Genomic DNA, 22,651 nt, shown 5'->3' with positions numbered 1-22,651 from the left:
AGAGAGAGAGAGAGAGACAGAGAGAGGAGATAGAGACAGAGGTAGAGAGAGAGAGAGGGGTAGAGAGAGAGGAGAGAGAGAGAGAGAGAGAGAGAGAGAGAGAGAGAGAGAGAGAGAGAGAGAGAGAGAGAGACAGAGGTAGAGAGAGAGGCAGAGAGAGAGAGAGAGAGAGAGAGAGAGAGAGAGAGAGAGAGAGAGAGAGAGAGAGAGAGAGAGAGAGAGAGAGAGCGAGAGCGAGAGAGAGAGAGAGAAAGAGAGAGAGCTGCAGGGCTGTCAACCATACAGTCTGAGAAGAGAAATGGAGAGAGAGAGAGCGAGCGAGGTAGAGAGAGTAGAGGGAGAGAGGGAGAGAGAGAGAGAGAGAGAGGGAGGGAGAGAGAGAGAGCGAGGTAGAGAGAGAGAGGTAGAGATAGAGGTAGAGAGAGAGAGGTAGAGATAGAGGTAGAGAGAGAGAGAGGTAGAGAGAGATAGAGTGTGTGTGTGTGTGTTATACCAGGTTGGTGCGGTTGGGTCCAGGTCTCTCTCCCTCCAGCCTGGTTGGCATCTTCAGGCCACCGTACTTCTTCCAGTACGCCCAGCAGGGGGCGCACAGGCGACACTGCATGTTGGGGGGACCCCACGAGTACCACTGGTGGGAGCTGCTCACTGCACACACACACACACACACACACACACACACACACACACACACACACACACACACACACACACACACACACACACACACACACACACACACACACACACACACACACACACACACACACACACACACACACACACACACACACACACACACACACACACACACACACACACACACACCTGTATTAACCTTTTTTGTGATGCATTTTTTTATTTTCCCTCTTTTTTTACATAGAATATAAAACAAAACATGACAGCACATAATATAATAATAATAATAATCAGAACATCACCAGACAGTATTAATAATAACAATAATGACAATAGAATTGACAGTAGAAATAACAAACAAAACAAAAAAGAAAATAATAAATTCAGAACCTGAAAATAAAAACAAATTATATGAACACAGACACCACACGACAGGGTTAGAAATAAAAAAAAAAATGTCAAGGGCTTTTTTTGCCCCCCTTAATTGATTTTCGGGGGCTTTTTTTGTATTTCGGGGGCACTGAATTTTTATGATAAACGGTAGGTGTGGGACGGTTCACAAAATGGACGATTCGGTTCGTATCACGGTCACGGTTTTCGGTTCGGTTCGATATACGTTAATTTTTATTTAAAAAAAAAGAACACTCAAATCTAAACATGCTTCTCATATATATATATATATATATATATATATATATATATATATATAAAAGGTTTACAGTGTTACAGTGTTTACAGCCTTAAATAATGGTTGGCACACAAAGACCGAACTGACTGAAAAATATAGGCTACATTTGTCAAAGTATTAACTTAGTGCAAACAAACAATATGCTCAGCCAGCACTAGACTTTCCTTTCTATAATATAAACACAAAAAAACAATGTCAACCATGTTTAAATTCCCTGATTGTCAGTTCTTAATGGAAAGATTCGTTTTCTGCTTGAAATTATTATGCATCACTACATTTATTTAGACTAACATTATTTAAATATTGAGTGCAACTGTGGTGGATTACGTAATTCGGTGAGTTGGAACTATCTATTGGTTGGCGCCGGGTCCCCACGGACATTTTAGCGTGTGGCACCTTCAGCTCCGGTAACGTTAGGAGGAGAATAGATCATAACATCAACAAGCAGCACGGAAGCGGCAATAGTCCCGGTTGGAGTTAGTAAACACAGTTGTATGTTAGCCTTCTTGGATGTTGAATAAACGCCTATCATTGTCTTTAAACACCCCGCCTCTCAGACTCTGATTCCCTCCTCTGCTAGCTAGTAGCTACGATAACATTTCATTGACTGTATTAGCTGGGGCTAGTGCTACCATAGTTAAAACGTGCGTTGTGTTGTACAAACTGCTAACGCTATGGCAAGATGTGTGTATGCCTATGTAATGTTAATGGCTATGTTTTTAAAGTCGTAATGAAGATTGATTTAGATTGTGCTTGCCATTTGTACACAAACTGACTAGCACCCATGGCTGCAGTGCTGCTGCTGCTGCTGCTGCCAGTGCTCACCTCCCGGCTCCGCCAAATGAATTTTTTTATTTGCGCGTCATCTGAACCGTACGATAGACAGGCGCTCCATTACCGAAAATAACATATATGTGATCTGTATGTATTCTGTCCTCTGGTGGTGCAGCACGGTGTGTCTTACAGACCAGGGGAAGTGAACGTCATGTTAAATTGTTGTTGTTGGTGTTTTATAATCCTGTAAGGGGCGGGGCGTCAGACAGGACACCGAAATAACATGTCATTCATTCATTCATTCTCACTCATACAGACACACACACACATTACACAACCTTACACAATCACACAATGACACACACACGATCAAACACGCACACGCCAGAGAACAGAGGAGCGTGAGCGCGGACACATACGTACAATCTCTTAATCATCCGTCGCTGCATTAATTACCACCACGGAAATAGCACACGACTCTCTGCCGCAGGCCGTGTTCCAGATAGGCTGCTGTGTTTAACCCTTTCACAACCACACTACGGTTCCGTCTGTAGTGTGGTAGTGAAAGGTTAACCGTCTGTAGTGTGGTAGTGAAAGGGTTAACCGTATGTAGTGTGGTTGTGAAAGGGTTAACCGTATGTAGTGTGGTAGTGAAAGGGTTAACCGTATGTAGTGTGGTTGTGAAAGGGTTAACCATCTGTAGTGTGGTAGTGAAAGGTTAACCTTCTGTAGGGTGGTAGTGAAAGGGTTAACCGTCTGTAGTGTGGTAGTGAAAGGGTTAACCTTCTGTAGTATGGTAGTGAAAGGTTAACCTTCTGTAGGGTGGTAGTGAAAGGGTTAACCTTCTGTAGTATGGTAGTGAAAGGGTTAACCGTATGTAGTGTGGTTGTGAAAGGGTTAACCGTCTGTAGTGTGGTAGTGAAAGGTTAACCGTCTGTAGTGTGGTAGTGAAAGGTTAACCGTCTGTAGTGTGGTAGTGAAAGGGTTAACCGTCTGTAGTGTGGTAGTGAAAGGTTAACCGTATGTAGTGTGGTAGTGAAAGGGTTAACCGTATGTAGTGTGGTTGTGAAAGGGTTAACCGTCTGTAGTGTGGTAGTGAAAGGTTAACCGTATGTAGTGTGGTAGTGAAAGGGTTAACCGTATGTAGTGTGGTTGTGAAAGGGTTAACCGTCTGTAGTGTGGTTGTGAAAGGGTTAACCGTCTGTAGTGTGGTAGTGAAAGGTTAACCTTCTGTAGGGTGGTAGTGAAAGGGTTAACCGTCTGTAGTGTGGTAGTGAAAGGGTTAACCTTCTGTAGTATGGTAGTGAAAGGTTAACCTTCTGTAGGGTGGTAGTGAAAGGGTTAACCTTCTGTAGTATGGTAGTGAAAGGGTTAACCGTATGTAGTGTGGTTGTGAAAGGGTTAACCGTCTGTAGTGTGGTAGTGAAAGGTTAACCGTCTGTAGTGTGGTAGTGAAAGGTTAACCGTCTGTAGTGTGGTAGTGAAAGGGTTAACCGTCTGTAGTGTGGTTGTGAAAGGGTTAACCGTCTGTAGTGTGGTAGTGAAAGGTTAACCTTCTGTAGGGTGGTAGTGAAAGGGTTAACCGTCTGTAGTGTGGTAGTGAAAGGGTTAACCTTCTGTAGTATGGTAGTGAAAGGTTAACCTTCTGTAGGGTGGTAGTGAAAGGGTTAACCTTCTGTAGTATGGTAGTGAAAGGGTTAACCGTCTGTAGTGTGGTAGTGAAAGTGTTAACTGTCTGTAGTGTGGTAGTGAAAGTGTTAACCGTCTGTAGTGTGGTAGTGAAAGAGCTTAACCTTCTGTAGTGTGGTAGTGAAAGGTTAACCTTCTGTAGTGTGGTAGTGAAAGGGTTAACCTTATGTAGTGTGGTAGTGAAAGGTTAACCTTCTGTAGTGTGGTAGTGAAAAGTTAACCTTCTGTAGTGTGGTAGTGAAAAGTTAACCTTCTGTAGTGTGGTAGTGAAAGGGTTAACCTTCTGTAGTGTGGTAGTGAAAGGGTTAACCTTCTGTAGTGTGGTAGTGAAAGGTTAACCTTCTGTAGTGTGGTTGTGAGAGGGTTAACAGTCTGTAGTGTGGCAGTGAAAAGTTAACCTTCTGTAGCGTGGTAGTGAAAGGGTTAACCTTCTGTAGTGTGGTAGTGAAAAGTTAACCTTCTGTAGTGTGGTAGTGAAAGGTTAACCTTCTGTAGTGTGGTAGTGAAAGGGTTAACCTTCTGTAGTGTGGTAGTGAAAGGTTAACCTTCTGTAGTGTGGTTGTGAGAGGGTTAACCTTCTGTAGTGTGGTAGTGAAAGGTTAACCTTCTGTAGTGTGGTAGTGAAAGGTTAACCTTCTGTAGTGTGGTAGTGAAAGGTTAACCTTCTGTAGTGTGGTTGTGAGAGGGTTAATCTTCTGTAGTGTGGTAGTGAAAGGGTTAACCTTCTGTAGTGTGGTAGTGAAAGGTTAACCTTCTGTAGTGTGGTAGTGAAAGGTTAACCTTCTGTAGTGTGGTAGTGAAAGGTTAACCTTCTGTAGTGTGGTAGTGAAAGGTTAACCTTCTGTAGTGTGGTAGTGAAAGGTTAACCTTCTGTAGTGTGGTTGTGAGAGGGTTAATCTTCTGTAGTGTGGTAGTGAAAGGGTTAATCTTCTGTAGTGTGGTAGTGAAAGGGTTAACCTTCTGTAGTGTGGTAGTGAAAGGGTTAACCTTCTGTAGTGTGGTTGTGAGAGGGTTAATCTTCTGTAGTGTGGTAGTGAAAGGTTAACCTTCTGTAGTGTGGTAGTGAAAGGGTTAACCTTCTGTAGTGTGGTTGTGAGAGGGTTAATCTTCTGTAGTGTGGTAGTGAAAGGTTAACCTTCTGTAGTGTGGTAGTGAAAGGGTTAACCTTCTGTAGTGTGGTAGTGAAAGGTTAATCTTCTGTAGTGTGGTAGTGAAAGGGTTAACCTTCTGTAGTGTGGTTGTGAGAGGGTTAATCTTCTGTAGTGTGGTAGTGAAAGGTTAACCTTCTGTAGTGTGGTAGTGAAAGGGTTAACCTTCTGTAGTGTGGTAGTGAAAGGTTAACCTTCTGTAGTGTGGTAGTGAAAGGTTAACCTTCTGTAGTGTGGTAGTGAAAGGTTAATCTTCTGTAGTGTGGTAGTGAAAGGTTAACCTTCTGTAGTGTGGCAGTGAAAGGTTAACCTTCTGTAGTGTGGTAGTGAAAGGTTAACCTTCTGTAGTGTGGTTGTGAGAGGGTTAATCTTCTGTAGTGTGGTAGTGAAAGGGTTAACCTTCTGTAGTGTGGTAGTGAAAGGTTAACCTTCTGTAGTGTGGTAGTGAAAGGTTAACCTTCTGTAGTGTGGTAGTGAAAGGGTTAACCTTCTGTAGTGTGGTAGTGAAAGGGTTAACCTTCTGTAGTGTGGTTGTGAGAGGGTTAATCTTCTGTAGTGTGGTAGTGAAAGGTTAACCTTCTGTAGTGTGGTAGTGAAAGGGTTAACCTTCTGTAGTGTGGTTGTGAGAGGGTTAATCTTCTGTAGTGTGGTAGTGAAAGGTTAACCTTCTGTAGTGTGGTAGTGAAAGGGTTAACCTTCTGTAGTGTGGTAGTGAAAGGTTAATCTTCTGTAGTGTGGTAGTGAAAGGGTTAACCTTCTGTAGTGTGGTTGTGAGAGGGTTAATCTTCTGTAGTGTGGTAGTGAAAGGGTTAACCTTCTGTAGTGTGGTAGTGAAAGGTTAACCTTCTGTAGTGTGGTAGTGAAAGGGTTAACCTTCTGTAGTGTGGTAGTGAAAGGTTAATCTTCTGTAGTGTGGTAGTGAAAGGGTTAACCTTCTGTAGTGTGGTAGTGAAAGGTTAATCTTCTGTAGTGTGGTAGTGAAAGGGTTAACCTTCTGTAGTGTGGTAGTGAAAGGGTTAACCTTCTGTAGTGTGGTAGTGAAAGGGTTAACCTTCTGTAGTGTGGTAGTGAAAGGTTAACCTTCTGTAGTGTGGTAGTGAAAGGGTTAACCTTCTGTAGTGTGGTAGTGAAAGGTTAACCTTCTGTAGTGTGGTAGTGAAAGGGTTAACCTTCTGTAGTGTGGTAGTGAAAGGTTAACCTTCTGTAGTGTGGTAGTGAAAGGGTTAACCTTCTGTAGTGTGGCAGTGAAAGGTTAATCTTCTGTAGTGTGGTAGTGAAAGGGTTAACCTTCTGTAGTGTGGTAGTGAAAGGTTAATCTTCTGTAGTGTGGTAGTGAAAGGGTTAACCTTCTGTAGTGTGGTAGTGAAAGGTTAACCTTCTGTAGTGTGGTAGTGAAAGGGTTAACCTTCTGTAGTGTGGTAGTGAAAGGTTAACCTTCTGTAGTGTGGTAGTGAAAGGGTTAACCTTCTGTAGTGTGGTAGTGAAAGGTTAACCTTCTGTAGTGTGGTAGTGAAAGGGTTAACCTTCTGTAGTGTGGTAGTGAAAGGTTAACCTTCTGTAGTGTGGTAGTGAAAGGGTTAACCTTCTGTAGTGTGGTTGTGAGAGGGTTAACCTTCTGTAGTGTGGTAGTGAAAGGGTTAACCGTCTGTAGTGTGGTAGTGAAAGGTTAACCTTCTGTAGTGTGGTAGTGAAAGGGTTAACCTTCTGTAGTGTGGTAGTGAGAGGGTTAACAGTCTGTAGTGTGGTAGTGAAAGGTTAACCTTCTGTAGTGTGGTAGTGAAAGGGTTAACCTTCTGTAGTGTGGTTGTGAGAGGGTTAACCTTCTGTAGTGTGGTAGTGAGAGGGTTAACAGTCTGTAGTGTGGTAGTGAAAGGGTTAACCTTCTGTAGTGTGGTAGTGAAAGGGTTAACCTTCTGTAGTGTGGTTGTGAGAGGGTTAACCTTCTGTAGTGTGGTAGTGAGAGGGTTAACAGTCTGTAGTGTGGTAGTGAGAGGGTTAACCTTCTGTAGTGTGGTAGTGAGAGGGTTAACCTTCTGTAGTGTGGTAGTGAGAGGGTTAACCTTCTGTAGTGTGGTAGTGAGAGGGTTAACCTTCTGTAGTGTGGTAGTGAGAGGGTTAACCTTCTGTAGTGTGGTAGTGAGAGGGTTAACCTTCTGTAGTGTGGTAGTGAGAGGGTTAACCTTCTGTAGTGTGGTAGTGAGAGGGTTAACCTTCTGTAGTGTGGTAGTGAGAGGGTTAACCTTCTGTAGTGTGGTAGTGAGAGGGTTAACCTTCTGTAGTGTGGTTGTGAGAGGGTTAACCTTCTGTAGTGTGGTTGTGAGAGGGTTAACCTTCTGTAGTGTGGTAGTGAGAGGGTTAACCTTCTGTAGTGTGGTAGTGAGAGGGTTAACCTTCTGTAGTGTGGTAGTGAGAGGGTTAACAGTCTGTAGTGTGGTAGTGAGAGGGTTAACCTTCTGTAGTGTGGTAGTGAGAGGGTTAACCTTCTGTAGTGTGGTAGTGAGAGGGTTAACCTTCTGTAGTGTGGTAGTGAGAGGGTTAACCTTCTGTAGTGTGGTAGTGAGAGGGTTAACCTTCTGTAGTGTGGTAGTGAGAGGGTTAACCTTCTGTAGTGTGGTAGTGAGAGGGTTAACCTTCTGTAGTGTGGTAGTGAGAGGGTTAACCTTCTGTAGTGTGGTTGTGAGAGGGTTAACCTTCTGTAGTGTGGTTGTGAGAGGGTTAACCTTCTGTAGTGTGGTAGTGAGAGGGTTAACAGTCTGTAGTGTGGTAGTGAGAGGGTTAACAGTCTGTAGTGTGGTAGTGAGAGGGTTAACCTTCTGTAGTGTGGTAGTGAGAGGGTTAACAGTCTGTAGTGTGGTAGTGAGAGGGTTAACCTTCTGTAGTGTGGTAGTGAAAGGTTAACCTTCTGTATTGTCACAGTGAAAGGGTTAACCTTCTGTAGTGTGGTAGTGAAAGGTTAACCTTCTGTAGTGTGGTAGTGAAAGGTTAACCTTCTGTAGTGTGGTAGTGAGAGGGTTAACAGTCTGTAGTGTGGTAGTGAGAGGGTTAACCTTCTGTAGTGTGGTAGTGAAAGGTTAACCTTCTGTATTGTCACAGTGAAAGGGTTAACCTTCTGTAGTGTGGTAGTGAAAGGTTAACCTTCTGTAGTGTGGTAGTGAAAGGTTAACCTTCTGTATTGTCACAGTGAAAGGGTTAACAGTCTGTAGTGTGGTAGTGAGAGGGTTAACCTTCTGTAGTGTGGTAGTGAGAGGGTTAACAGTCTGTAGTGTGGTAGTGAGAGGGACCTTCTTGCTGTGAGGACATAACCAGGGTGTATATAACCAGGGTGTATATAACCAGGGTGTATATAACCAGGGTGTATATAACCAGGGTGTATATAACCAGGGTGTATATAACCAGGGTGTACATAACCAGGGTGTATATAACCAGGGTGTACATAACCAGGGTGTATATAACCAGGGTGTACATAACCAGGGTGTATATAACCAGGGTGTGGGACACGCTCGCTTGTGTCGTCAGAGGAAAGAGTAGAGTGACTGGGGTTAGAAAACAGGCACCGTGTTAACAGAGTTACTTACTGTAGCAGCTCTCGCAGGCCCGTCCCAGGATGGGGGTCTGACCCGGAAGCCCAGGGACCCCTCCTGTGGGTGCCGCTCCAGCTCCAGCTCCAGCTCCAGCTCCTGGTCCAACTCCAACCACCGCTCCAGTGCTAGCTACAACTCCTGCTCCAGCGCTAGCTCCAACTCCTGCTACCATTCCCGTTCCAACTCCTGCCCCAAATCCAACAAGACCAGCTCCAACTCCAACTGCTGCTCCAGCTGCTGACCCAACGCCTGCTATACCCGCCCCGGCTCCGGCTCCGGCTCCGTTGACCAGGGCTGGCTTCACACTGTTACTCAGCTGGTTGGGGTTGGGCTTGTTGCTAACGAGGAGGAGGAACAGAGACGGGTTGAGTGCGGAACAGATTATTCGTTTTACTTAAAAAGAGGCACTCCGCCGATTTTCAACCATAACCTGTTAAACCATAGCCATGTTTTCAGAAGCTTCGCCTAAAAGTACATACAGTACCCAAGTCAATTAAGAATAGCTCCACAACTACAAGGTCCATTTGCATGTTCTTGGTATCTAGGGACATCTATGGGACCCCAGGGAATGTATTCCCAGTGTCAGATATAGTGTGTCTGTTGTTACTATGCCTGAGTAAATTGTAATGAACCAAAGGAGAATATAAATTATTATTAGGTTTTCTTCCCATCTTTGACGGTGAATAACAACACCATGCTAACAATGACGAAAGCAAAAAGATGCCATTGAGCTCAATCAGAACAAGTATAGTAAAATGCTAAGCAAATGAACAAAGGGCAGATAATTTACAGGGTTTTTTGTAGATACAGTACTGAATTTTGCCTTCTGGACACACGCAATATGAAATATGAATATAGAATATAAAATGCCAGGCCTATAAATGGCTTTACAGGGTCAAGTGATACATCTTTTGAAAGGCCCAGATCTCCTCTTTTGAATAGCAGTGTTAAATCTGGATGTAGTACCACCATGCGCCGACTAGAGGGCAACAAAGACCGTGAATGAAATCTACAGTACAGTTACTTTCGGATAATGGTGACAGTTGCGTCAAGATTTACCGGATTGAGTCGGGTTTTTTTCTCTCTCACACGTTCACAGAAAGGTAAAGAAACAACATAAGTTGTATTTTATGGCAATAATGTTGAGGTTTGTTCGACCAGCGAGATATAATCACGACATTCCAGTCTATGCTTGTAAGAATTATTATTATTATAAATAATTTTTTTTACTTCCTTTGTCGGCGGCTGGTGTGAGCTGGGTAGTGTAGTTTTATGAAATTTAGACGTCCATCGAAAGCCCCGGGTCTCTCACCGGCCTCTCACTGGCCTCTCTCACTGGCCTCTCACCGGCCTCTCACTGGCCTCTCACTTCACTGGCCTCTCACTGGCCTCTCACCGGCCTCTCACTGGCCTCTCACTGGCCTCTCACCGGCCTCTCACCGGCCTCTCACTGGCCTCTCACTGGCCTCTCACTGGCCTCTCACTGGCCTCTCACTGGCCTCTCACCGGCCTCTCACTGGCCTCTCTCTGGCCTCTCACTGGCCTCTCACTGGCCTCTCACTGGCCTCTCACTGGCCTCTCACTGGCCTCTCACCGGCCTCTCACCGGCCTCTCACTGGCCTCTCACTGGCCTCTCACTGGCCTCTCACCGGCCTCTCTCTGGCCTCTCACTGGCCTCTCACTGGCCTCTCACTGGCCTCTCACTGGCCTCTCACTGGCCTCTCACCGGCCTCTCACCGGTCTCTCACTGGCCTCTCACTGGCCTCTCACTGGCCTCTCTCTGGCCTCTCACTGGCCTCTCACAGGCCTCTCACTGGCCTCTCACTGGCCTCTCACTGGCCTCTCACCGGCCTCTCACCGGTCTCTCACTGGCCTCTCACTGGCCTCTCACTGGCCTCTCACTGGCCTCTCACTGGCCTCTCACTGGCCTCTCACTGGCCTCTCACTGGCCTCTCACCGGCCTCTCACTGGTCTCTCACTGGCCTCTCACTGGCCTCTCACTGGCCTCTCACTGGCCTCTCACCGGTCTCTCACCGGCCTCTCACTGGCCTCTCACTGGCCTCTCACTGGCCTCTCACTGGCCTCTCACTGGCCTCTCACTGGCCTCTCACTGGCCTCTCACAGGCCTCTCACTGGCCTCTCACTGGCCTCTCACTGGCCTCTCACTGGCCTCTCACAGGCCTCTCACTGGCCTCTCACTGGCCTCTCACTGGCCTCTCTCTGGCCTCTCACTGGCCTCTCACTGGCCTCTCACCGCACCAGGCCCAGATTTATTTCACGTGATAAAAACTCATGAGAATTATAATATGCAGACAAACGGTAAAACTTTTAACTTTAAACTGCAAGGGAAGAGTGCACTTCCAAGAGTGCACGTGGAGATACACTGTAGTGAAAGAGTGCACGTGGATGCACTGTAGTGAAAGAGTGCACGTGGCTGCACTGTAGTGAAAGAGTGCACGTGGATGCACTGTAGTGAAAGAGTGCACGTGGATGCACTGTAGTGAAAGAGTGCACGTGGATGCACTGTAGTGAAAGAGTGCACGTGGATGCACTGTAGTGAAAGGTACCATGACAGCGAACAACTCGACATTATAATGCCCAGGTGGCAGGAGAGAGGTACTGCGGGTGCCGACCTCCATCCATTAATGACAGCGCGCTAACTTTTCCCGAATAAATGCTTTTAATGGAGAGTGCGTTTCACCCCACGTCTCCCATGAATATTAACACACCTGGTGTTGTGTTCACCTCGTCACAGAGATACCTCACACACACACACACACGTGCAAGCATGCGCACACGCACACTTGATTGATTGATTGATTGAAAAGTTTATTAACAGATTACAGAATGGGTACAATACAGTACGGCTCAATACATACAATTGTTAAGAGGATGCAGACCTGAGAAAGACTTTCGTCTTGTTTCCATCAGGGTCCTCCATTTTCAATTCATCATATGACACACATGACATACAGATAGACAGTACTGCTACATCTATACATTTATGACATACCAGATTTTCAAATACAGCACTGTTTGTGATACTAAAAAAAATCCAGAAAAAGAGTGTATATACATTTGACATAGAAACTGTGCATTGGGGGAGGTTGGGTAGGTGGGGTGGGGCTGTACATTGGAGGGGGGGGACACACTGTACATTGGAATACTGACCTACATTTGACATAGAAACTGTTCATTGGAGGAGGTTGGGTAGGTGGGGTGGGGTGGGGCTGTACATTGGAGGTGGGGGGGGGTTGGGTACATTGGAATACTGACAAAGCCATGCTTGGTCTTTATTTTACAACTGGGTTAGGACATTTGTAGGGGCCAGTTTTGAATTGCAGTCTCCCGTAGGTGTTCTTTGAGAGTGTTTTTGAAGGTGGGTAGTGATTCACATTCCTTTACAGCTTTGGGTAGGGCGTTCCACATTGTTGTGGCATAATTGCGAAACGTGTTTAGTCCCTTGTTTGAGCCGAATCTGGGTTTTACATGATTTGTGGAGCTCCCTCTGGTGTTGTGATTGTGGTATTCACTGACCTTTGGGAAGTATTTTGACATGTACATGGGTACCTGTCAAATAGGTTTTAAGCTGTCTTTTAAAGATGTCTAGCGAGTTGGCTTCCCTGATGTTTTGGGGTAGTTTGTTCCATAGTTTTGGGGCATAGTTGATAAAGGCTGCATTACCGATCCTCTTTTGACTGCTTCTGGGAGCCTCTAGTAGTCCAGCAGCTGATGATCGCAGTGTTCTTGCTGGTGTGTAATTTATTAGAGTGTTGGCGATGTAGCTAGGTCCCTTTCCATTTAGAGCTTTGTATGTAAGGAGAAGGACCTTAAAGTCAATTCTAAATGTTACAGGAAGCCAGTGTAAAGCAGCTAAGACTGGACTAATGTGCTCTCTCCTTTTGGTTCTAGTTAGCAGTCGGGCTGCAGAGTTTTGGATTAGCTGAAGCCTCTCTGTGGTTTTCTTAGGGAGACCTGTGAAAAGTGCATTACTTCTACTGGTACTCACTAGTTGGGGATGTAGACCTGCTTCAACTTGCTCTCTGCTTCTGCTGCTTTTAACCGTTTCTGGGGAGAGAGACAGAGACGAGAGAGAGAGAGAGAGAGGGAGAGGGAGGGAGAGGGAGAGACGAGAGACAGAGAGGGAGAGAGAGACAGAGACAGAGACAGAGAGAGAGAGAGAGAGAGAGAGAGAGAGAGAGAGAGAGAGAGAGAGAGAGAGAGAGAGAGAGAGAGAGAGCGAGGGAGAGAGAGAGAGGGGGAGAGAGAGAGAGAGAGAGAGAGAGAGAGAGAGAGAGCGAGGGAGAGAGAGAGAGAGAGGGGGAGAGGGAAGGGGAGAGAGAGAGAGACAGAGACAGAGAGAGAGGGAAGGGGTGAGAGAGAGATGAGATAGAGAGAGACAGAGACAGAGACCACTGATGTTCCTGGTGCGATCTGATTGGCCACTGACGTTTCTGGTCATGTGACATGTGCGCCCAATCGTGTGACGGGCCCATTTCCGCCTCGAACAGCAGCAAACTACCTAACGCCTAGTTTATCACTGGTTAAGCTTATAGGCGACTCTTTCGAAGTTGGTTAAGGTTAGAGTTTGGAATCAGGGCTGGTGTTCTATCGCCCTGCTCTAAGACAAACTCTAACCTTAACCAACTTCGAAAGAGTCGCCTAAGCTTAACCGGCGAAAGAAACGGGTGTCACGCGATTGGCGCGACCAGAAACGTCAGTGGCCAATCAGAGCGCAGAACGCGAACGCGGAACTGGAAATCCGTTGGTAAAAGTATTCAGGCCACCGGGCCGTCATTGTGAATAAGAATTTGTTCTTAATTTACCTGCCTGGTTAAGGTTAAATAAAATAAAGATAAACACCTTCCTTGAGGAAAAGGGTAGACTTTGACCCTAGTGCAATAAGCTGCAAAAAAAACAAATGTCAACAGTTATTAATATACTGAATTAAAATCTAAATGAAATTCAGAATTTAAAAATCAGCCGGTTGTCAACGGGTTTCTCGTTTTAAATGTGCAAGACTGGCTGTTCAAACAGAATGATGTTGTTACCTAGCAACTGAAGACTGACATTGAAACGCTCCGACGCCTTCACTGCGGATGGGGATTTGCAAATGGGACAAAATCAATGCGGAGGACTTTAATATGGGTGTGTTTCGTATATATCATGATATTGTGATGCTTCAGTCCTCAATATTCTATCAATGATGTGATCCTCCGGCATCGTGATATTTCTCTCAGTACTTCTCCCGGGCCTTTAATGAAATATCATACATAGTTTACATACTATAGTACAATGTCAACCTTGGAGCAGATAAAGGTGCATTTACCCAGCTCCAGCTTCCCCTGGAGATCCGATCTGCCCCCTCGCTGGAGACATTTAAGGCCCGTCCAAAAACCCACTTCTATTCCCTGGCCTTCAATAAACCCTGATTCTCCCACACACCCTAACTCACACACTCCCATGTAATGTTATCCTGCCCCCTCCCTCTTGTATCTCTTCTTGTGCTCCTCTGTCCCCTGTGTGCTACTGTACTTTGTGTTCCCCTATCCGTGTGTTGTCCTACTGTCCTCTGCTCTGAATGTACTGTCTTGTCCTGCTGTGCCTTTTTGTATTTGTGTATTTGTGTATTTTATATTAGGACATTGATTTTAAGCTTTGATTGTACAGCACTTTGGTTGGCTCTTGTGCTTTTAAACGTGCTATATAAATAAATTACTTGACCAGACTTGACTACTTACCATCTATTTACTTTGTTTTCAACATTTGTTTACTTACTTTCATGTTTTACATATATATATTTTTTTGTTTTGCATATACATGTATATATATATTTGTTTTGTAAGGTTTTGAATTAGTACATTCATTTGAGTCGGGAAAAGGGATAGGATTAAATAAGTGTATACTTCTTCCTACTCCTTTTCGAACATGTAAATAGAGTTGTTTTTGTTTTTTTTATAAAAAAATTATTCCATTTCATTGCTAAAGATCAATGATTTGTTTTTGTTTTATATTGTTTGTATTTACATCTTCGAAATAAAGATTTAAAAAAAAAGTTCAAATCAAATACTACATTTGTAGTACTCATTTATATATATACTCCAGTTTAATCACCTGTACATTGTATATACACTGAGAAAGCACCGCAAGACTAAACTATTTGGTACCCTAAACCAGGCCAGAACTGTATGGGACCCCCTATGCAAACCAAAGGGTTTCTTTTGTGGTCACCTCAACATTCGTAGTGTTGGTAATAAACGCGAACAGCTAGAGCACCTCCTACTTGATTCTAACTTACATTGCTTGGGTCTGAGTGAGACATGGCTAAAGAAGTCATCCCCTGAAGCCCTAGTATCCATGCCAGGCTACAATGTATTTAGGAATGACAGGAAGACTGGGAAAGGAGGTGGGGGAGTCCTACTGTACATCAGAGACACAATTGCCTGTAAAAAACTGGAATGGTCCACTGACTTTGAATGTGTTGGTGTAGAATCTGTTGGTGTGGAAATCACTCACGCTGAACAAATGTCATTTACCCTGATATGTCTCTACAGAAAACCAGATGCAAAAGTTGAGTTTTATGACCAGTTAAAACATGTCCTAAAATCCTGCAACAAGGAAACAATAATCATAGGTGACTTCAATGTCAACTGGGACAGTAAACAGGCTAGAAAGAACTTAAAACAATCCATGGATGCCCACAGCTTTGAACAAATAATCAAACAGCCAACTAGAATTACCAAAACCTCCCAGACCAAAATAGATCTAGTTTTCACCAACCAACCGGATAGAATCACTAAGACCAACAACATGTTGACCGGTATATCTGTTTCAATTACATCTGTTTCACCAGGAAACTCAATAAAACTCGCTTTCTAAAAACATCCAAAAAATCTGCCACCTCATCAAACTACATCCCAAAAAACCTGCAACAGAGCTTTGAGGATGCAGTGAAAAAGCTTGACTGGCAGGAGATACTATCCTCCAATACCACAGAGAAAAACTGCACCCTCTTCACAACAAAAATCAAGGAGACGATGGCCTCCTTCTCTAGGAAGGGGAGCCAAAAAGTCAAAAAACAAACCCACCTCCCATGGCTAGATCACAGCTGCAGACAGCAATTGAAAGACAGGGACTCACTCCTCAAACAGAGCTTAAAGTCTGGACTGTCTATCGACAGACAGAGATTCACGCATGCTAGGAACAAGGTCACACAGACCCTCAGAAAGGCCAGAGCAAACTTCTTTATTAGTATAATTGAAGCAGGAAAAGGGAACGGCAAAAAAATCTGGCAAACCTTGAATAAACTCCTAGACAAACACCAGAATCGGGAAAAAGACCCCCTAGAACTGAATGTGAATGACATACTAGTTAAAGACCCCACAGTACTGGCCTGCACCCTCAACGAACACTTCTTAAATAGTGTTCTAGACAGCACCAAACACTTTGCCCCCTCCAGTATCCTACCAAACCCAGTAACCAACACCCAGCCCCTCTTTGAACTGGAGGAGATAACAGAGCCTGAAGTGAAAAAGATCATTCTGGCTCTGAAAGGCTCCAAAGCCAAGGACGCCTACGGGCTTGACACTGATTTCCTCAAAACATACTCTGATGCACTCATTAAACCCATCACTCTACTAGTGAATCAATCAATCACCTCCAGGGAAGTTCCATCATCCTGGAAGATGGCCATGGTGACCCCTATCTTTAAATCTGGCAACAAGGCACTGGTGACCAATTATAGGCCCATCAGTATACTTCCTGTCATATCCAAAGTTGCAGAGAAGTGGGTGTCGAATCTCATGACTAAACATCTCGACTTGGGCCCCACCCCACTTAACCCAATGCAGCTTGGATTCCGTGCCCTTCACTCAACAGAGTCAGCCAACTGTCTGTTTGTTGAAAAGGTCAAGAGTGCACTAGATAGCAACAAGTATGTTGGTGCTGTCTTCTTAGACCTTAGCAAGGCTTTCGACTGTGTCAACCATAATATCCTCCTAACCAAACTAACTCACTTCAATTTCTCAGCTGCTACAATAGAATGGTTTAGATCCTACTTATCAAACCGAAAACAATGTGTCACGGTCAATGGCGCCAAGTCCCCATATCTAGACAACCCTGTAGGTGTCCCTCAGGGATCAATCCTTGGGCCCCTGCTATTCTCCCTGTATATCAATGACCTGCCAAATGTGTGTCCCGAACTCAATGTACAGATGTATGCCGATGACGCAGTCATCTACACACAGGGCAAGGACATAGAGTTGATTACATCTAGGCTCACATGCGCACTAGACAAGGTACAATGCTGGCTAAACAGCACCTTTCTCCTACTTAATGCGAAAAAGACTGTGTGCATGTTCTTTAGCAAGCGTCCAGAAACCATCAAGCGGTCCAATGTGTTCCTGAGGAAGGAGGGAAGGAAGAAAGAACTAGAACTTGTTTCCCACTTCAAATTCCTTGGGGTCATCTTGGACTCAAACCTGACCTTTAAGAAACACATAAAGAAAGTGAGGAACACCATCAACTTCAACATTTCCAACTTCAAACAAATACGGCCCTCCCTAACACTTGAAGCCGCAAAGACATACCTACACTGTATGGTCTTCTCCCACATTGAATATTGCCTTCTAAACTGGTAATTTACTGGGGCCACAGCCATGAAACCCATAGAACAACTCTACAACAGAGCATTGAAGGTATATGACAGGAAACAGTACTCATACCACCACTGTAAAATCCTGGATAAGCATAACATTTTAAATTTTGAAAACCTCAGACGTTATAAAAGTTCCTGTTTTGTATATAAATGCCTGCACAGATTAGCCCCTCCCCCTCTCAAGGAGTTTATCCACGAGAAAAGGAACACTGGATTAGCCACTAGATCAAACACCAGAGGGGATTGTGAGGTCCATTTTAGAAAGACCGCCTTCAGCAAAAATTGTCTATCGATAAAGGGAAGTGGAACATGGAACAGCCTTCCGGTCCCCTTAAGGGAATGTCCCACCCTGTCCACCTTTAAGGGCCAACTCAGGAAATGGCTGTTAGACAGCCAAATATGCACTCATTAGGGATGTTAGTGATGTTGTACTGACTGAATGTCATGTTAGTGTGGTCATGTCAGTGATGTCAGTTTTTATGAATGAACGTTGTATGGTCCGTTTTGTGTTTGTTTTATGTTAGGACTACGGGTGGAAATTAGCCCTGTGCTATTCCCGGCATATTTACGTCCTTATCATGCTGTGATGTTATGCATACACATGTAAATGATGTTCATTCATTTGCATTGTCCTTAATAAACAAATCTTAATCTTAATATTACACTTTACTGTTACATTTGCACTCTGGTTGGATGCCAAATTTATTTTCCTTGTACGGTACTAAATAATACAATTGATTTGAATCTAATCTAATAGAATAAATAATTTGAATCTGAAAGTATACTATGAGTAAGAGCAAAAGTAAACAGTATACACAAGGTGCAGTAAACACAAGGTGCCCTAACTGGCACGATATACGTCCTACGCTGTAAAGGTGCAGTAAACACAAGGTGCCCTAACTGGCACGATATACGTCCTACGCTGTAGTCCAGGCAGGTTTTTGTGGATAAGAGTCGGACATTCACAACAGTTCTCAAGTTCTGCAGCCGTTAGTTCTCCAGCTGCCGTCTGGGTCGGTCCGTGACTCTTTTAGGGAAATGGGACCGCCCCTCTCTGATGAAGACATGCCCTCTCTGATAAGGACCGCCCCTCTCTGATGAAGACATGGCCCCTCTCTGATGAAGACACGCCCCTCTCTGATAAGGACCGCCCCTCTCTGATGAGGTAACCCAGGTGTGGCAGAATGCCTCGTTAGTCTCCGCTTGGCAGACGCTTGACTCACTAATTAGCCGACTGCCAACTCTCACAAATATTAATTATATTCAGACGGGAAGCAGAAGACAATAAAAAAAATGTGTTGTTGTATACCTGCTGTTCTATAAATACCATAATGTGTTTTCCCCTCAAATGTTGACATCGTAAAGTGTAATGGCACCTTGTGTATACTGCACCTCGTGTATACTGCACCTTGTGTATACTGCACCTTGTGTATACTGCACCTAGTGTATACTGCACCTAGTGTATACTGCACCTAGTGTATACTGCACCTTGTGTTTACTGCACCTTGTGTATACTGCACCTCGTGTATACTGCACCTCGTGTTTAGTGATCCTCGTGTATAGTGATCCTCGTGTATACTGCACCTCGTGTATACTGCACCTTGTGTATACTGCACCTTGTGTATACTGCACCTTGTGTATACTGCACCTTGTGTATACTGCACCTTGTGTTTACTGCACCTTGTGTATACTGCACCTTGTGTATACTGCACCTTGTGTTTAGTGATCCTCGTGTATAGTGATCCTCGTGTATACTGCACCTTGTGTTTACTGCACCTCGTGTATAGTGATCCTTGTGTATACTGCACCTTGTGTATACTGCACCTTGTGTATACTGCACCTCGTGTATACTGCACCTTGTGTATACTGCACCTTGTGTATACTGCACCTTGTGTATACTGCACCTTGTGTATACTGCACCTTGTGTATACTGCACCTTGTGTATACTGCACCTTGTGTATACTGCACCTTGTGTTTACTGCACCTTGTGTATACTGCACCTTGTGTATACTGCACCTTGTGTATACTGCACCTTGTGTATACTGCACCTTGTGTATACTGCACCTTGTGTATACTGCACCTTGTGTTTACTGCACCTTGTGTATACTGCACCTTGTGTATACTGCACCTTGTGTATACTGCACCTAGTGTATACTGCACCTTGTGTATACTGCACCTTGTGTATACTGCACCTTGTGTATACTGCACCTTGTGTTTACTGCACCTTGTGTTTACTGCACCTCGTGTATACTGCACCTTGTGTTTACTGCACCTTGTGTATACTGCACCTTGTGTTTACTGCACCTTGTGTATACTGCACCTAGTGTATACTGCACCTAGTGTATACTGCACCTTGTGTATACTGCACCTTGTGTATACTGCACCTTGTGTATACTGCACCTAGTGTATACTGCACCTTGTGTATACTGCACCTCGTGTATACTGCACCTTGTGTTTACTGCACCTTGTGTTTACTGCACCTTGTGTATACTGCACCTAGTGTATACTGCACCTAGTGTTTACTGCACCTTGTGTATACTGCACCTTGTGTTTACTGCACCTAGTGTATACTGCACCTAGTGTATACTGCACCTAGTGTTTACTGCACCTTGTGTATACTGCACCTTGTGTTTACTGCACCTAGTGTATACTGCACCTAGTGTTTACTGCACCTTGTGTTTACTGCACCTTGTGTTTACTGCACCTAGTGTATACTGCACCTAGTGTATACTGCACCTTGTGTATACTGCACCTTGTGTATACTGCACCTTGTGTATACTGCACCTTGTGTATACTGCACCTAGTGTTTACTGCACATCGTGTATACTGCACCTAGTGTTTACTGCACCTTGTGTTTACTGCACCTTGTGTTTACTGCACCTAGTGTTTACTGCACCTAGTGTATACTGCACCTTGTGTTTACTGCACCTTGTGTTTACTGCACCTAGTGTTTACTGCACCTAGTGTATACTGCACCTTGTGTATACTGCACCTTGTGTTTACTGCACCTTGTGTTTACTGCACCTTGTGTATACTGCACCTTGTGTATACTGCACCTTGTGTTTACTGCACCTTGTGTTTACTGCACCTAGTGTTTACTGCACCTTGTGTTTACTGCACCTAGTGTTTACTGCACCTTGTGTTTACTGCACCTAGTGTATACTGCACCTTGTGTTTACTGCACCTTGTGTATACTGCACCTTGTGTATACTGCACCTTGTGTATACTGCACCTAGTGTATACTGCACCTTGTGTATACTGCACCTTGTGTATACTGTACCTTGTGTATACTGCACCTAGTGTATACTGCACCTAGTGTTTACTGCACCTAGTGTTTACTGCACCTAGTGTATACTGCACCTTGTGTATACTGCACCTTGTGTATACTGCACCTTGTGTATACTGCACCTAGTGTTTACTGCACCTAGTGTATACTGCACCTTGTGTATACTGCACCTAGTGTATACTGCACCTTGTGTATACTGCACCTTGTGTATACTGCACCTTGTGTTTACTGCACCTAGTGTATACTGCACCTAGTGTATACTGCACCTTGTGTATACTGCACCTAGTGTTTACTGCACCTTGTGTTTACTGCACCTTGTGTTTACTGCACCTTGTGTTTACTGCACCTTGTGTTTACTGCACCTTGTGTTTACTGCACCTTGTGTTTACTGCACCTAGTGTTTACTGCACATCGTGTATACTGCACCTAGTGTATACTGCACCTTGTGTATACTGCACCTTGTGTATACTGCACCTTGTGTATACTGCACCTTGTGTATACTGCACCTAGTGTATACTGCACCTTGTGTATACTGCACCTTGTGTTTACTGCACCTAGTGTTTACTGCACATCGTGTATACTGCACCTCGTGTTTAGTGATCCTCGTGTATAGTGATCCTCGTGTATACTGCACCTAGTGTATACTGCACCTTGTGTATACTGCACCTTGTGTATACTGCACCTTGTGTATACTGCACCTTGTGTATACTGCACCTAGTGTATACTGCACCTAGTGTATACTGCACCTAGTGTATACTGCACCTAGTGTTTACTGCACCTTGTGTATACTGCACCTTGTGTATACTGCACCTTGTGTATACTGCACCTAGTGTATACTGCACCTAGTGTATACTGCACCTTGTGTATACTGCACCTTGTGTTTACTGCACCTTGTGTATACTGCACCTAGTGTATACTGCACCTTGTGTATACTGCACCTTGTGTATACTGCACCTTGTGTTTACTGCACCTTGTGTATACTGCACCTAGTGTATACTGCACCTTGTGTATACTGCACCTTGTGTATACTGCACCTTGTGTTTACTGCACCTAGTGTATACTGCACCTTGTGTATACTGCACCTTGTGTTTACTGCACCTTGTGTATACTGCACCTAGTGTATACTGCACCTAGTGTATACTGCACCTTGTGTTTACTGCACCTTGTGTATACTGCACCTAGTGTATACTGCACCTAGTGTATACTGCACCTTGTGTATACTGCACCTAGTGTATACTGCACCTTGTGTTTACTGCACCTAGTGTATACTGCACCTAGTGTTTACTGCACCTTGTGTTTACTGCACCTTGTGTATACTGCACCTAGTGTATACTGCACCTAGTGTTTACTGCACCTTGTGTATACTGCACCTAGTGTTTACTGCACCTTGTGTTTACTGCACCTTGTGTATACTGCACCTTGTGTTTACTGCACCTTGTGTATACTGCACCTAGTGTATACTGCACCTTGTGTATACTGCACCTTGTGTATACTGCACCTTGTGTTTACTGCACCTTGTGTATACTGCACCTAGTGTATACTGCACCTAGTGTATACTGCACCTTGTGTATACTGCACCTTGTGTATACTGCACCTAGTGTATACTGCACCTAGTGTATACTGCACCTTGTGTATACTGCACCTAGTGTATACTGCACCTTGTGTATACTGCACCTCGTGTATACTGCACCTCGTGTTTACTGCACCTTGTGTTTACTGCACCTTGTGTATACTGCACCTAGTGTATACTGCACCTAGTGTTTACTGCACCTTGTGTATACTGCACCTTGTGTTTACTGCACCTAGTGTATACTGCACCTAGTGTATACTGCACCTAGTGTTTACTGCACCTTGTGTATACTGCACCTTGTGTTTACTGCACCTAGTGTATACTGCACCTAGTGTTTACTGCACCTTGTGTTTACTGCACCTTGTGTTTACTGCACCTAGTGTATACTGCACCTAGTGTATACTGCACCTTGTGTATACTGCACCTTGTGTATACTGCACCTTGTGTATACTGCACCTTGTGTATACTGCACCTTGTGTATACTGCACCTAGTGTTTACTGCACATCGTGTATACTGCACCTAGTGTTTACTGCACCTTGTGTTTACTGCACCTTGTGTTTACTGCACCTAGTGTTTACTGCACCTAGTGTATACTGCACCTTGTGTATACTGCACCTTGTGT

General features: G+C 44.5%; 1 protein-coding gene across 3 annotated transcripts in view; it reads right to left on the bottom strand.

Annotated features, from left to right (window-relative positions):
• The window catches only part of mta1 (metastasis associated 1), a 248,579-nt gene that overhangs the window by 43,372 nt on the left and 182,556 nt on the right, over nucleotides 1-22,651 (bottom strand). For all 3 annotated transcript variants that reach the window (XM_084338705.1, XM_084338706.1, XM_084338707.1), the window contains exons 10-12: nucleotides 12,526-12,584; nucleotides 8,511-8,854; nucleotides 494-645 (exon numbers count right to left, since the gene is read on the bottom strand). In XM_084338705.1, coding sequence (XP_084194831.1) covers nucleotides 494-645; nucleotides 8,511-8,854; nucleotides 12,526-12,584 — 555 coding nt within the window. The remainder of the gene's footprint in view (nucleotides 1-493; nucleotides 646-8,510; nucleotides 8,855-12,525; nucleotides 12,585-22,651) is intronic.

Source organism: Notolepis coatsorum, assembly GCF_963971535.1.
Source record: "Notolepis coatsorum genome assembly, contig: SCAFFOLD_295, whole genome shotgun sequence".
Taxonomy (NCBI): domain Eukaryota; kingdom Metazoa; phylum Chordata; class Actinopteri; order Aulopiformes; family Paralepididae; genus Notolepis; species Notolepis coatsorum.
The sequence above is the reverse complement of the archived record's forward strand: the minus strand, read 5'-3'. Positions and strand labels throughout refer to the sequence as shown.